This window comes from Carya illinoinensis, chromosome 10, assembly GCF_018687715.1.
Source record: "Carya illinoinensis cultivar Pawnee chromosome 10, C.illinoinensisPawnee_v1, whole genome shotgun sequence".
NCBI classification, from domain to species: domain Eukaryota; kingdom Viridiplantae; phylum Streptophyta; class Magnoliopsida; order Fagales; family Juglandaceae; genus Carya; species Carya illinoinensis.
This window is the reverse complement of record NC_056761.1, coordinates 35,381,377-35,397,917: the sequence shown is the minus strand read 5'-3', so window position 1 is coordinate 35,397,917 and position 16,541 is coordinate 35,381,377. Positions and strand designations below refer to the sequence as shown.

Below are 16,541 nucleotides of genomic sequence, written 5' to 3'. Positions count from 1 at the left end.
AATCCGGACCGGCATCCGGATTTGAAAAACCGGATTAATCAGGTACGGGTACCGGATTTTAAATCCGGATCCAGGTTTAAAACCCGGTACCCGGGTTTTATAAACCAAAAAAAAAAAAAAACCCTAGTTCTAGCGCCGCCCCGTTCTGATTTTCCCCTCTCTCTCTCGATCTCTGCTCTACGAATACGATGAACTCCTTCGCCTCCCTACTTCTAGTTTTTTCTGCAGCTTCTTCGCCATTTTCGTCGCCCTAGTTGTTTCTTTACTTCCCTTGGCTCTCTCCCGTGGCTTAACGGAGGAGGCTACACACGCATTCCTCATTTTTTCTCGACTCGAGCGCGACTCAGCCCGAGTCAGATCGCTCAGCACCAAGCTCCAGGTATCCCTCGACGGCATGAGTGAGTCGGATCTTGAACCCATGAAGACGGAGCTTCGCCCTGAGGACCTGTCCACTCTGATCGTGTCCGGGACGAGCCAGGGTAGCGGCGAGTACTTCTCGCGCGTGGGTGTGGGAAGCCCGCCCAAGCCCTTCTACATGGTCCTCGACACTGGTAGTGACATCAACTGGCTCCAATGCCAGCCCTGTTCGGACTGCTACCAGCAATCCGATCCGATATTCAACAAAATGCTCATCTTCCTCCTACAAGACCCTCCTCTGCATCTCCCAGTAAGTATTGCTTGTTTATGCCAAGAAAGAAGTATTGCGGCGGATTTGATCCGATAAAAACCCGGTTTTGATCCGGAACCCGGATTTTCGGATTGTAAAAACTCGGATTAATCCGGGTTTCAGACCGGGTCATAACCCGGATATGACTAGGCCGGAACCCGGTCCAGATTTTAAATCCGGATTCCAGCCCGAGTATACTCGGATACCCGATCCAAAACCCGGTTGAACACCCCTAATAATATTATAATAATATTTTATTCAATTTTTATCTTTTATCTCAACCTATTTCATCTTAGTTAACTATCCAAATGATACCTTATAAAATTGATTTAATGTTGTCTAAATTAATTAGATGCATGTATTTATATTGAGGACTCCAGCATTCCATGGATTTTCTTGACCACTTCATTCCCTGCAATGCAAGTCAGTTTTTGTTCATGGATGTTTTCCGCAGATGCCATGCATGTTTATATATGTTGGTCATGCATGAAAAGGTTCACTTCAAATAAGCTGTCAAATGTTAGAGAGAGAGAGAGATGGGAATTAAGTAAAAAAGATTGCAGGAACAATACCTTGTCGATCACCTTTGGTTAATAGATAGGGTCAAGCATCGATCTACTTGCATTACTCTACCATAAGATTGTTAAGGAGATTGATCTCGTTTGGTTATACTGATGAAATAAGAAATATGTGAATAGTAATAAAGTAATTTGTTAATAGTATTGAAATGGTTTTATTTAATATTTTTATGGGATTTGGGAAAATGAAAGAGAAAATTTTGAATAAAAAAATTACAAAGTTAAAATAGGATTAAAATATAATTTTTTTAATATTATTTTTATTTTGACATTTCATAAAGTTGAGTTGTTTTTTTGTATTTTGTATGAAAGTTTGGAAAAATTATAATGATTAGGTAATGATTAGATAAAAAAGTTAAAAATTTAAAATTGAAAAATATTTATATTTGATTGATATTTAGATGTTGAGATTAGATGAGATGAGATGAGATGAGATGGTTCTAAAATTAAGTTTATGAAACCAAACCAAGCATAAATTTAAGAATTATAGCAATCCAATAATGTCTGCAAGTGCCATAGAGCTCCAAAAGTTCCCAATTTCTTTTTTTTTTTTTATTCATTATTTGAACATAACTAAAAATAAGTGGTTCTAATCTAATATAACACCTAATTCGGGGGTGTTAAATAGGTGTTTTTCAATTTTACTGGACTATTGAAAAATGATGCCAATCAATCAGTATTGATGCCAATCTACTTATAGAAACTTTTGAACACGTCACTTAAATCTAGTCAAAATCAAATTTCTAAACACTTGCTCGAGTGAGTGTTGCACGAAGTGTTGAGTAAACATCTTGTTCAAGCACACATAGAGTGATTTCTTTATCTGATCTTTAGCTCAAGTGAATGGTTGAGTAGGTGTCGAGCGAACTTTTTGCCTAAGTTTCACTCAAGTGAGTATCAAACAAACTTTTTGTCTGGTGTTTGCTCGAGCGAATAGTCAAGCACATGCTAAGCAAACTTTCTATATGGCCTTTACTCAAGTTACTGATGAGTGAATGTTGAGCTGATGCCACTTCTTTGTCTTTTTGTCAATTTTCTTCAACCAATCATCACCTAAGAAATTACCACTCAATTGAACTAGGTTTGTCATATGCATATTCCAACACACTCATTTTACATTAACAATAACATATTGGAAAAAGTTCATTATTAAATGGACATCATATGTATATCTTACATTAACAATAACATATTGGAAAAAGTTCATTATTAAATGGACATCATATGTATATCTACCATTCTCCCAAAGAGAGTGTGTTTTTAAGATTGGTTTGAATATTGAACGTTCAACGGTTTAGTAATTCATCTAATATCCCAACTCGTGATAATCAATCTTAATTGAATTGTAAATTCCCATATAACTTCAATTCCCAAAACCAAGTTTTTTTTTTTTTAATCGAATTATCTTAAAAAATCTCAAGCTGAAGGGAGAACTGATACCACTTGACAAAAGAAAAAAAAATCAAAAGATAATTTGAAGGAATCTAGCGTTAGTTCTTTAGTGGCTGACTTTGGCTGTGGTACTCCATCTTAATGCATCGATCTATCCCATATCAGAACACAATAAGAAGACAGACAGAAAGACACCATATGAAAATACAGAGTATGCAACAAAGTCACAGATATGTACTACAAAACATTGATGACAGCTATAGCTCTGGTATTTCAGCATTCATATATATCACCAACGTATGGACTCCAGCCTTTGATTAAAATCAATACTGAACCATCAACTTGACAAAGATCTTACTAAATTTCATCTGAGTCTAATATTTACCTTTGTGTGAAAGTAACTCTAAAGTCAAAGCCGAATACAGACAAAACAGAAACATATAAACTCTTACAGCCTTACTTTTAAAGTCAAGATCAGGCAACCACGTGTACAGCACAATGTCCTCTCTCACACTCTCACTCTCTCTCTCTCTCAACCTTTGTGCGCAACTAACTCCAAAGTCAACGCGTAATACAGACAAAACAGAAACATATCAACTCTTACTTTTAAAGTCAAGATCAGGCAACCAAGTGGATAGCACAGTGCCCTCTCTCTCTCTCAAGATCTTGCCTTAGATTCTTTTGTTATCGTTCTTCTTCTTCTTCTTCTTCTTCTTCTTCTTCTTCTTCAAGTGACACTAAACTTGGTTCCTATTTTTAAGGCAGGGCTGGGACATTAGTTTTCCTAGATAGGGATAACAATGGAGGAACTAACTGCGACGTGGCCGGATGGGTTGGAAGATGAACTCGTTAGAGAGCTTCTCGACAATCAGTCTCCTTTCTTTCTGCTACCGGAGATGACCACCGAAACGGCCGAAGATGCTATTATGAACGGACTCATCTCCACTAGTCCTGTCTACTCGGAGTCAACAATATCTGAAGATCTTGAGGATGCATTTTCCGCGACGACTTCAAAGGATCACCAACACCAAGAACTTTCACAGCCCAGGTTTGAAGTTTGGACTCGATCCCTTCAAAACATTTTCTTTATAAAAAAAAATTGTAAAACGTAAGATTATGTAGAATTCGAGTCTCGTCTGATCATGACATGTTTACATAATTTCTGTTGCAGAATTTCTGCGTTAATGGAAATAGGCCTGAACAAGGTTGGGAATAAGAACACACTGAAAGTCGAGAGCTACGGTAATGCGATGGCTAATGACGGATATAAATGGAGGAAGTACGGTCAGAAAGCCATTAAGAATAGTCCACATCCTAGGTATCTTTCTCCTCAGCCTTTATTTTCTCTTATCATCACTTTCTTGACTACAGGATGACCAAAAAAAAAGTGTTAAAATTAAGTTTTATTACTTATAAACAAATTTACGTACTAGTATTTTTATTTTTATTTATAAAATTTAGTGTATTAATATTTATATATTTATTTTTAAAATTTAAATTGATACTATTTTTAATAAAATTTACGTTCTGATCAATCACATTGGATAGATATACGTATTGGTATGCAGAATTACTTGTAACTAGATTTTTCCTTTAAAATTAAGTGATTTTAATGACTTTTGGGTTTTAAACCTGATATTAATATTCTATGAATAGTAATATTTTATAAATTTATATATTTAAACATAAATAAATTGAAATATAGGTTTGAATTGTATGAAATAAATTAAGAAGAATTTAATTTTTATAAAAAATTAAAAAAATAATAGATCATTCTACTAATAATTGATTTAAAAGAAATTAAGATTACTTTAACCACCAAACGTTTCCTTAAATCTTTTTAAATTTGGGCAGGCAAAGAGCAAGAGCTAGGTACGATACATAGCAAGCTCTGTTTCTAGTTGTTGTCGTCTTTATTTTTGCGCTGTAAAAAGTAGGCACTGCCATAGAGTATCCATCGGGACCGCACCCTTTCTGCCTTTTATCTTGTTATCATTATGACGATGTAATTAAGTCAAATATATATAAAAATAAATTTATAAATTGATATAATTTAATAAAATTTATTATATTTAATTTATAATTATTAAGTCAAATATATATAAAAATAAATTTATAAATTGATATAATTTAATAAAATTTATTATATTTAATTTATAATTTAACGAATTACATTATATTATATTAATTTATAAGATTATATTTTTTAATTATATAAATTATTTTTATATAAATCTGTTTGTATTTAAAATAGTTTTATTTTTATAAAAAAATGTTTTCCATTGGGTCAAATAGACGTTACTGTATAAATCGGCATCTACCTCGGTAAACGGGCTAGATGTTGTCTTTGCTGTTGGAAGCCAAACACGTGATATATATATATGCAGTTAAAATTTTTTGAATTAATCTATATTGGTTCTGGCACAAACAAATTAAGGAAATTATTTCTGTCATGTTCATTATCAAATGATACAAACTACTGTCTCCTTCTGCATTATCTGCTAGCACGTACCTGCAACAATAATTGGAATAACTTTGTGATAGATAATAGATAAAAATTTGAAAAAATTGTAATAATTATATAAAATAAAATGGTTTCATTTTATATAACAAAACCTATTATTTTGTTTTTTTTTTATTTATTTTTTAATGTGTAACATAGGTCTAACTCACATGTGAGCGAATATTTTAAAATGACTAGTCAATAATATATTTAAGTTCTATTTGTCTTATTATAAAAAGTAAGAACTTCTCATTTTTAAATAACGTGTGATCTCATATATTGCCTACCGCTATCACTCAAGTATAAGGTATTACACAATCATTATTCACTTGACTTTAATTAAAGATGTCAAAGAAGTATGCTAATTTTAATATTTGTTAGTATCATTTTTCTGACAGAATGGAAACAAAGTAGAAGCTTGTATTACGCAGCATAACCTAAATGAAACAAATATAAACGATGAATGTTCTCATTTAACAGGTTTTCTATTTCTCATTTTTCTTAATATGTGAGTTTTTATGGTATACAGAAGCTATTACAGGTGTACCAACCCGTGGTGCAATGCAAAGAAGCAGGTAGAGAGGTCGAGCGAGGACCCACAAACACTCCTCGTCACCTACGAAGGACTCCACTTACACTTTGCCTACCCACACTTCATACCTGCTGAATCCCAGCCTATTAATCCAACCATCAAGAAGGCCAAGAAGACACATGAAACCCAGCAAATACAGCAGGAACTCCAAGAAAGCTCAGCAGATCTTACTACTCCTCCTGATCTGCAGCAGCAGCAGCTATTCTTAAGAACATCTTTGGAGTGTCCCCGGGAACGGGACCCGGAAGGAATGGTCACACAAGGGTTGCTTGAAGATGTAGTCATGCCATTCATGATTCCAAATCCTCTCAACAATAATACATCCCCAAATTACTCTTCTTGTTCGTCTTACCCTTCTCCTCCTCCTTCACCGCCTCCGTTCTGGTCATGTGCTGCTCTTTCTTCTACATGTTTTAATATAGGCATCGAGCATTAGATATTATTGTATGGGTGAAAATCCAGTAAACATTTATGGTTATGTTTTTAATGTGGATTTAATAATTTGATCTAAGAACAATGCATTATTTTAGGATCATTTATATGTACCTTTCAAAGAGAATTATTGTTAAGGATATAAGTGGGACGTTCCTATAGAAATTCACTCAATAAATTTATTTTAACTCAAAACTTCTTAACTTGTAGGATCCATAATCCTTTTCAACTCAATACCTTTTTACACATGAGACCTACAATATTTTTCAATTTCTTATAAATATATTTAAATTCATCTTAACATCTAAATATATTTAAACTCATCTTACGTGTTTCCTATAAAACTCACTTCACTATCTTAATTTACTATTATTCATAAAGACCTCAACTCATCTTAACTCAGTTCAATAATTAAACGGGACGTTAGTCACCTATTTCAACAAAATTTGACATCTGCACAGGAAAGAATGAAGAAATTTGCAAGTTTGAAGTGATCAACATAGAGGGAGTTAGAAATTGGGGATTTTGTGTACCTGCGTTTACAACCTTAACAGTACGGCAGCAGACCATTCTCACTCATCGAAATTTAAAGTTCTCGCCCCCCACCTGAAGCAAGATATTGGAACAAATTGGCATCGTGGCCAATTGGACCTCCCACCTGAAGCAAGGGTTCACTCAATTTTTCATGTCTGATGTTTGAAGAAGAAATTGGGCAGTCAGAATGTTCTTTCATTGTCGCTGCCACCTATCATTGCCAATGGGATTGTTAAGCCAGAGCCGGAGTTGATACTAGATCGCTACATGGTGCAGTTACGTACTCGAGCTAGGGTAGTGGTGTTGGTCAAATAGAAGAGCCATGAATAATTGCCCCCAAAGATCATGAGCAACCAATCATGCATGTCTCCAACGATATTTTTGGACCAGTGTATTTTGTCGGGGGCAATCTCCCAATCTCCCCCTTCCCAACAATTAAATAGTGTATTTTAAAAAATAGTTTTTTTTTTTTTTCCATATGGTTTTAGAAAATCATTGGAGTTTGGTTCCTTTGATTTTTCTTCATATTTTCAGTGTTCGGCAACGGAAGGGAGGGTGGTTGACTGCTCGTGTTTTGTTTTTTGATTTTTTTATAATAACTAGCAACGTGGCATGCCATGTCGAATGGTAAGTTTGAGCAGTCATAGGGAGCGGACACAATTCCTAATATATATTTACTTTTGTTATCTTTCAAGTGTGATAGGAATTTCCTATAAATTTGTATTTTATTTGTATTTTTTATTTTTATCTCAAACACTCTTTATAATTTTGAGAATATCCTACAATTTCCTTTTGCAAGTGACCTTAAAAAAGGATAATTCATTAGCCTAGCTTAACTTATTGGAGAATCTAGAGAGAACAAGATAAAGATAAAAAGGGCAGTGTCACGATCATCGATAGTCGATACTTATTAATTTTGTTGGTAGAAAATGTAATTAAAAAAAAAGGTATAGGGAAACAATTAACGAGACAATCCAACAAAATACAAAATTGATAAAAAAAAAATTATTTATAATAAGAGAAAATAAAACATTAAACAGACTAACATCTTATGCCATCATGCCATAAGCTCTTGGCATTGAGAAGTTTGCTTGGAAGGATTTAATATAAAATTAAATGCGCATATAACGTTCACATTATCCAAAAATCTCAAACAAGTTGCATTAAATATCGGCGGACTTTTATGATAGAGTTTTATTATGTTTAAATAAAGTTAAACACTAATATACATATTAATATTAATTTTTTTATATTTAAAATTTAAATTAATATTATTTTAATAACATTTAATTTTTGATCAATCATAATAAATTAGTGAATATATTAGTACACGATTATACTTGTAACTACATTTTTACTATATATGATATGTCTTTCTTAATCATCCTAATCCAAGTAATCAGGAATTTCATAAACTTATTTAAAATTATTAATGATAAATGCGAAACTAACATTTCTATTTGTAAAATAAGACATTTTCGGCGTATTAGGATAATTTTTTATTTTAAAAAAATTTAAAAATTGATAAATAATACCATATAATTGTAATAAAATAAAAATGATATGAGTATGTGAAACGCCAAATTTATAATCAAAATTATTATACAAAGAATGGAGTGGGCCGTTCTTACAAAACTAAGAGCCATCATGTCAAAACAATTTCATTACTCAGGCCCATTTACTTGAAATTTCTGTCCGGTGTATCAATGGTATAATGACCAGAATAACCACACTAAAAAACAAAATATATTTACCATAATAAGGTTATTTGCGTTATTTAAATTTTACATCCAAACAGAGGCGGTCTCCCATTCCGGTTACCACAGCACTTCCTTTTCCCCCCCTCCCTCTCTGCTCCCTCGTATCCATTTCGGGTAAATGCATTCTATTTATATTTCAATATCCGTAGCGTTGCCCTAGCGACTGAAGAATTTTCTCAATAATCAAACAGATTCCAATACTCTCTCTTTTACTAGCCTCAACCAATTCATGTCCCCATATTCGATAAAATGATTTTCTCAAGAATTGGACGCTCTCTGCGTCGCTCGGCTCGGTCCTCATACCAAAGAGTAACCTCCTTTATTTTTTTATTATTTTATTTTTCAATTTGGACCTGTTTTTATATCTCTTTTGATGATTAATTATGTGTATTTATTTATTTATTTTTTGTTGATGTGCAGCATTTAATTTCCAGTGGGAGGACTGTGTTACCGAATGATTCGCTCTTGGCCTCGACCGGCAATGCTTGCATTTCACGCGTCGATGGCGGTTTAGGGCTTGTGAGGGGTTATATAACATCCGTTGGAGCTGGGAAGCAGCTCGTTTCGAATTCGTTCTTATCGAATTTCAATTCCGTCCTCGCAAACCCTAGGCTTCGGCGCCTTTTCTCCAGCGACGCGCCCAAGAAGAAAAGTAAGACGATAACGTCCGTTTTTAGTGTTTCAATTTTCTTTCTATTGTATTTTCGCTATTATTTTTATTTTTGAATGATTACACATCCGTATTTTAATTTTGCATAATTTTTTAATTTAGAGTTTGAGAATTACTATCCCAAGGAAAAGAAGGAAATTCCAAAAGCGAATGAACAGAAATCTGAGTCTAAAGGTATGCTGCCATTATTTGGCCTTGTTTTCGCTAATTTGATGTGTCAAACGGAAGCTGTGCGATGTATGATATCCTATATATGACGGTGATGGTAACTAAATGTGATATCTGGACTGTAAATTTAATGTACAGCCTCATACTAGTGATATCTTGAGTACAGCTGTGTTTTCACTTTTCGTTGGATGCTATCTATTTGCTTCTGGTCCTCTTCTTTTATTTTTCACATTTTTAATTTTAATTCTGATGCTAAATTGTCATTGCAGTCTGAAGATGTTCTTTTTTTTAATTCTTAATTTTCCAGGGGACTCAAATACTGGTGATCATGGCAATTCGCAGGAGAACTTGAGGAGGATGCTCCTAAATGCACTTGGGCCATTGGGGATCATTGTCTTTATGTTTTCATCACTTTTTGCTGTTCCTAATGATCAGAAGCAGGTCCTAATTTTTCAGTATTGTTGCAGCGGTTGATTTATTGGTTTCTAATAGATATGTAGGTCATCTCAAGTTGCTGCCTTTGGCTAATTACCATTATTTGAAATTGATCGCTGCAGTAATTTGTGACTCATATTACATTACACTTCTTTGCTATTGTAACACCCTGAATATCTATGCCTCCGTCCATGTAACATTCAGACCCAAATTTTATAGGATTTATAAGTTCAGACCACGGGCCCAATTTTGTTAAAGCTAGAAAGGAATATTATTTTATTGGGCCCTAGCCCGTACGTGTTATTTGAGGAGATCAGATTGGAGATGAATTTATGGACCTAGATTAAAAATGGAGTAGATTTGGCCCTTAAGCCCATAAATATATGGATAAGCCCAAGAATTTTCTGGCCAAAACCCATTTGTTTCTTGGCTGTTAAATTCGTGATAATTTGCAGTTGGATAATCCAATGCAGGAAATTTTATGTAAAATGAGTTAAATTTTGCATTTCACTGGCATTAGGATAATTCAATGCCAGTGCTCAAACCCCTTTTCAAAAGAAACTGAGATAAATATGTACAGCCCTATTATTAGGATTTTCAGGTCTCATTAAAAGGATTTTATGGCCTGGAAACTAGAAAACAGAGGCTGCTGTGAGTCTGGAAATTTTTGGTAGCAATCCCTTTTGATGTTCTTCAAGAAAACCAATCCCTAACGCTGGATAACTGCTGCAAATACCAATCAGCATTGTTTTCTTGAAGTCCTTGCTTGATTTTTTGAAGAAACCCTAGGAAAGTTCCTGCAATTCCAGGAGATTTAAAACCCAACCTGATTATTGACTTGTTTGTTATTGCCCGAAGCAAAGAGGTAAGTGGCATGATCATACACTTTATGGGTGAAGATAGAAACTTTATGATCTTGAATCTTGTTTGTTTTTCCCTTACTTATTAAATAAATAAAATAATTCTTGATGTGTCTTTTGGTTACATTTTATTATTTTATACCTTGTATTTTTTTTTTCACTGGTTGATGTTTTCCTCAGATTAGTTTTCAAGAGTTCAAAAATAAGCTACTTGAACCTGGTCTAGTGGATCGCATTGTTGTTGAAAACAAATCAGTGGCTAAAGTATATGTGAGGAGCTCGCCACGTACTAAAGATCTAACCAATGAAGACGTCCAGAGTCCAATTAATGGTAATCCTGCTAGAGGAAACTTAAGCCGGTCTAAATACTACTTTAACATTGGAAGTGTTGAATCTTTTGAGGAGAAGCTGGAGGAAGCGCAGGAAGCATTAGGAATGGACCCACATGATTATGTTCCTGTCACATATGTATCTCAGGTGAATTGGTTCCAAGAATTGTTGAGGTTAGCACCAACATTATTGCTTTTAGGAACCCTGTGGTTCATGGGGAAAAGAATGCAAAGTGGACTGGGTGGTGGTCCTGGTGGAAAAGGCGGCCGTGGAATTTTCAACATAGGGAAAGCTCATATAACAAAACTGGACAAGAATGCGAAAAACAAGGTTAGCCCTGGTTTCATTACTCTGATCTGTGGTACCATACTGCTTTTATCTTATTTCTTTTGTCACAGTAATATCAACATTCAATTCACTCACTTTGATGTCCTATATGGTGTCCAGGTGTATTTCAATGATGTAGCTGGATGCGATGAGGCAAAGCAGGAAATCATGGAATTTGTTCACTTTCTCAAGAATCCAAAGAAATATGAGGAGTTGGGAGCGAAAATTCCAAAAGGTGCACTTCTTGTGGGCCCTCCAGGCACTGGGAAGACACTTCTTGCAAAGGCAACTGCAGGTGAATCTGGAGTTCCTTTCCTGTCCATCTCTGGGTCAGATTTTATGGAGATGTTTGTTGGTGTTGGGCCATCAAGGGTTAGAAGCTTATTTCAAGAGGCAAGGCAATGTGCACCAAGTATAATATTTATTGATGAGATTGATGCAATTGGTCGGGCTAGGGGCCGTGGAGGTTTCTCAGGGGGCAATGATGAGCGCGAAAGTACTCTCAATCAATTGCTTGTGGAAATGGATGGTTTTGGAACAACTTCTGGGGTTGTTGTACTTGCTGGCACTAATAGGCCTGATATTTTGGACAAAGCCCTTTTGAGGCCTGGTCGGTTTGATCGTCAAATTACAATTGATAAACCTGATATTAAAGGTCGTCAACAGATTTTTCAAATTTATCTGAAGAAGCTAAAACTGGATCATGAGCCATCATTTTACTCTCAAAGGCTTGCTGCTCTTACTCCTGGATTTGCTGGAGCAGACATTGCAAATGTTTGCAATGAAGCTGCTTTGATTGCTGCAAGGAATGAGAGCATGGAGATCACTATGGAGCATTTTGAGGCAGCTATAGACCGTGTCATAGGTGGTTTGGAGAAGAAGAACAAGGTAAACTTTATCTCACTTGTGCTCTTTTTATTTTATTTTTATTTTTATTTAGAACACTACTATTTCTCTTTTCCATATACTTGGTGTGATTGATGTATGCTGAATAAAAAGAGCAGTTGGTTTTGGGTGCAAATGTTTCTCTAATCTCCAAAGGAAAATTTTAAATTGCTTTAATGTTATCCTGACTTTATTTGTTAGGAGTCTTCCCAATTAGTTTGTCACTTTAAGCATACCTGGTAAAATCTGCCCTTGAACCTAGAACTCATAATTATAGTTTAATGGAAAAGACACCTTTGTGGGAATTTGAAGTCACTGCATAATCTTATTTACTTATTTCAAAGTGCAAATGAAATTTAAATGGAAGAAGACCATATCTCTTTGTTTCACTTAATTTCTTTGGATTTAGTTCATTAAAATTTTGCAACAATCATAAGCGTTAGGATCCATTGAATGGGTTTTGGCAACGAAACTATTACCCATAAAAGACTGGCTTTCCTGTACATATTAGAAACGCAAACTTAATTTTGGCAGTTACCCAAAAGAACCTTATAATTCATGAATTTGTTTATGGACTCTCAGTTCTGGATATTAGATGCCAACGATAGGAGCAATTTTTTTCTCTCTTAATTAAAGCAGTCTTCAGGAATTTTAACCTGGTTGGTTGGCGTTTACTTCTTGTAAATGGTGTCTACATTTTTCTTTGCCAGTGTTGGAATTTTGCTTTTGGGATTTATGGCCATTAAAGCTGTCTGAAGGGATTTTAATATAGGATAATTCATTAACTGCCAAATACATCAATTAATTTGGGCATGGACTTACATAGAAAAAAAAAAAAAAAAATTGGGGGCATGGACTATATAAATTCTGTGTGCAAACGACCTTGTTAATTTGATGTTTGATGCAAAATTCTCATTTATCAAGATATGTGAACCATTTCTTCATTTGTCTGCAGGTAATAAGCAAGTTGGAACGTCGTACTGTTGCCTACCATGAGTCCGGTCATGCTGTTGCTGGTTGGTTCTTGGAACATGCAGAACCCTTGCTTAAAGTTACCATTGTTCCCCGTGGTACTGCAGCCCTGGGGTTTGCACAGTATGTTCCCAATGAAAATCTATTGATGACAAAAGAGCAGCTCTTTGACGTGACTTGCATGACCCTTGGTGGTCGAGCTGCTGAGCAGGTGATTTTACAGATCTCCTTTCCATACTTTCCACCTCGTTATGGATGAGTGAATAGGGACTTGCTTAGAAATGGTAAATATTGATCTATCGATGACATTGCTTCAATGTTTTTTCTTTTAAATTTCTCTTATTCGAGATTTTCAAATGTTAGTTTAGCTTCAACTCTTCCATGGACTGCAGAAACATGTGGTGCTTATCTACCAATAGATACTGATCATTTTCATTGCTTTGAAGACACAGTAATGTGGACTTCAATTGCTGGAAATATACTAGATTCTAATCTTCTTTTTTCCATTGACGTCTTCGCAATAGACACTGCTTAGAACTTGACATGCGCTTCTGTGTGTGTGTGTGTGAAGAGTTGAAAGTTGTGCAGAAGAATGGCAAGGGGATTAAAGTTCTGTTTCCTGAATTTTATGTTTCCTTGCAGCTTAAAACTGATGGCGTGTCCATTTTGTGAATTACTTGTAAATGGAAGTTAAACAGGGAAGTCATATTGTGATTGCCACAACATTTAATTAAGTATAATATTGGAATGCAATTTTGGACAATGGTCTCTACCTTCGAATTGCAAACACCTATGAGCATTGTGAAATGCATTAAATCTTGCCCCAAATACATGGGCTTTTTCATCACGAAAGGTACAAGATATTTATTAGGTTTTATTGGATGATCACCCTGTTTGTTGAACCTAGAAAACTAGGCTGTCTGGCCATAAAATAGACTGCTGATTGATTCAATTAATGGTGGCACTCATTTTTTTTTTTTTTTCTTTCACATGGATCAGGTTTTGCTGGGAAAGATCTCAACTGGAGCACAGAATGACTTGGAGAAAGTGACCAAGATGACCTACGCTCAAGTTGCGGTGTATGGTTTCAGTGACAAGGTGGGTCTTCTTTCTTTCCCTCAAAGGGAGGATACATTTGAGATGACCAAGCCCTATAGCAGCAAGACTGGCGCAATCATAGATGGTGAAGTTAGAGAGTGGGTGGCTAAGGCCTATGAACGCACTGTTGAGCTGATAGAGAAGCATAAGGAGCATGTTGCTCAGATTGCGGAGCTTCTGCTTGAAAAGGAGGTCCTTCATCAAGATGACTTGATTCGAGTATTAGGAGAGCGCCCATTCCAGTCAAACGAGCCCACAAATTATGATAGGTTTAAGCAAGGGTTCCAAGAAGAAGATAAGGAGGGTAAAGAGAGCCCCACCACAGAGGGTGGGACAGTGGACGATGGCAGATCACCACCACCTTTGGAACCAGACGTGGTGCCTGCATAGCCTTGGAGAGGTTTGCGGTTATATAAATAATAAATTTCTTTTTTGACTGGAAGTTAAAATCGATAATTAGACACCTTCTGAATTGGAACCAACTTGTAAAAATCTTGTGCGAAATTATTAGAGGGAGGAAAGCGGCCTGCTTTTGAATCTTCTGAAGATAATTGGCAAAGACCAAATTGAAATTATTTGAATGATAAATTTTTACAATTTTACCTCCTAAACATGTTTTCACAATTTGGAGAGATTGACAAAATGCGTGGATCCCACAGTATTAATAAATGTTGACTATGTGCAGTGTGAATTATAGCTTTAAATTTTGTTGGATTCACATATTTGAGAAAGTGTTTGGGACAATGATTTATCTTGTGAATATACAAAGTGGACTACATTTTTCAGCGGCTTTTGTGAAGGAATTGGTGGATACGGTGATGCCTTCTGTTTTTCTTTGAATTATTTTTTTGGAACATTTGACTCTGACTCTGTTGCGTTGTCCTCTACTCCTTTAATACAAGATGAACGCTGCCCACATGTGCTTTTGTTGCTGCTTGATGATCGTATGCCATTTTAAGGTCACGAACAACTGGGTGGCTGCTGTCATTAAACTAAATTGGACATTCCTGAATGTGATTCAAACGTTGAAACAAACTAGTGGTGTGCAAGTCGCCCTTAAAATAAAACAAATGTATATATGCGTGTGTTGTGTTGTGTGGGCGCATAATCATAATGTGGTGTGCGGTATGATTCCATAGGGGTCTTGTCAAAGCAAGGGCCTAAAAGCTTTGATCTTCCACTGAAATCCAACAGAACCCACACTGCTTGGAAAGTCTCTCAACCTCATAAATAAATAAGTAATATTGCTGCGTTCAATTATAGAATTGAACCTATCCTCTATTCACTCAATTATATGATATATGTGATAATATATCCTACTCATCACGATAGGCTGCAAATGAAGTCGATGATTGTATGTGGCTGACTGGATCTTGCAACCTTTACCTTGATTTGGATAAAGAGATCTTTCTCTCTTATTCCATTTTATCTTAGTATTAAAATACTATAAATATAAATATTTTTTAATTTCAAATACTTAATATTTTTATTTAATTATTATAATTTTTCTAAATTTTTAAAAACAAAACACAAAAAATAATTTAATTTTTTTAAATTTTAAAACAAAAATTATATTAAAAAATTATATTTTAATAATATTTTAATTTTATAATATTTTTATTAAATTTATAAATCATTTCAATTCACCTCGTATCACCTTACAGTTGAAACAAATCTCAGGATAGATATGCCACGGAGGTAAGCATTGCTAGTAATGTTATTGGGCCATCGAACGCTTCTCTTTTTCCCTTTATCTTTGCCTTGTTTAGACTAAAGCATATTGTCCATATCCACAAGTTGGCATGCTGGTTATGATTTTTAATTTAAATTTTATAACGATGTTATTTTTTTTATCTTCAATTTTGAAATTTTCAACCACATATACTGATACGATGAAGGCAATAGGATGACAAAATCTAAAAAAATAAATAAAAAAATATTTCTTTATAGGGTTGTATTATCTACATGTCACAGGAACATAGGTGCATATCTTTTAAAGCGCACAAAAATTCGTTGGATGCTGACTCCATATTTATTTGTGAGGGACTGATGGGACATCGTTTTGTCAGGCTGTTGTATAGCTAACGGGGGTCAGTGTGGGCTACCTGGAAATCATTCTGGACGAAATTGAGTTGCTTTTGAGATCAGCAAAAGCTTGCTCAGAAAACCAACCATTATCGGCCTTTTGTTGGAAAGCAGACTAAGTAAGAGTGATAACATGTCACACAATTTGTTAATTTAATAAGAATACGATACGATAATAATAAATTATAATTTAATTTTAATGAATTTAGATTAAAATAGATTAACTCGTTAAGACACAATTACTTAACAAGTT

At 34.8% G+C, this 16,541-nt stretch overlaps 2 protein-coding genes across 3 annotated transcripts; both read left to right on the top strand.

Annotated features, from left to right (window-relative positions):
* The first annotated feature begins 3,291 nt into the window (after positions 1-3,291).
* Positions 3,292-6,306, top strand: LOC122279143 (probable WRKY transcription factor 49). Its single transcript, XM_043089521.1, has 3 exons — positions 3,292-3,685; positions 3,809-3,955; positions 5,670-6,306. Exons 1-3 carry the CDS (start codon positions 3,438-3,440, stop codon positions 6,166-6,168), a joined length of 894 nt encoding a protein of 297 aa, XP_042945455.1. The 5' UTR covers positions 3,292-3,437; the 3' UTR covers positions 6,169-6,306.
* Positions 6,307-8,493: 2,187 nt separating this feature from the next.
* Positions 8,494-14,814, top strand: LOC122279141 (ATP-dependent zinc metalloprotease FTSH 10, mitochondrial-like). Of its 2 annotated transcripts, none has more exons than XM_043089520.1 (8): positions 8,494-8,767; positions 8,879-9,110; positions 9,231-9,302; positions 9,604-9,737; positions 10,772-11,251; positions 11,369-12,136; positions 13,089-13,389; positions 14,105-14,245. In XM_043089520.1, exons 1-7 carry the CDS (start codon positions 8,708-8,710, stop codon positions 13,362-13,364), a joined length of 2,022 nt encoding a protein of 673 aa, XP_042945454.1. In that variant the 5' UTR covers positions 8,494-8,707; the 3' UTR covers positions 13,365-13,389; positions 14,105-14,245. The 2 variants fall into 2 exon arrangements, with proteins under 2 accessions (XP_042945454.1, XP_042945453.1); XM_043089519.1 differs by having other exon boundaries at positions 8,495-8,767; positions 13,089-13,316; positions 14,105-14,814.
* Positions 14,815-16,541: the final 1,727 nt, after the last annotated feature.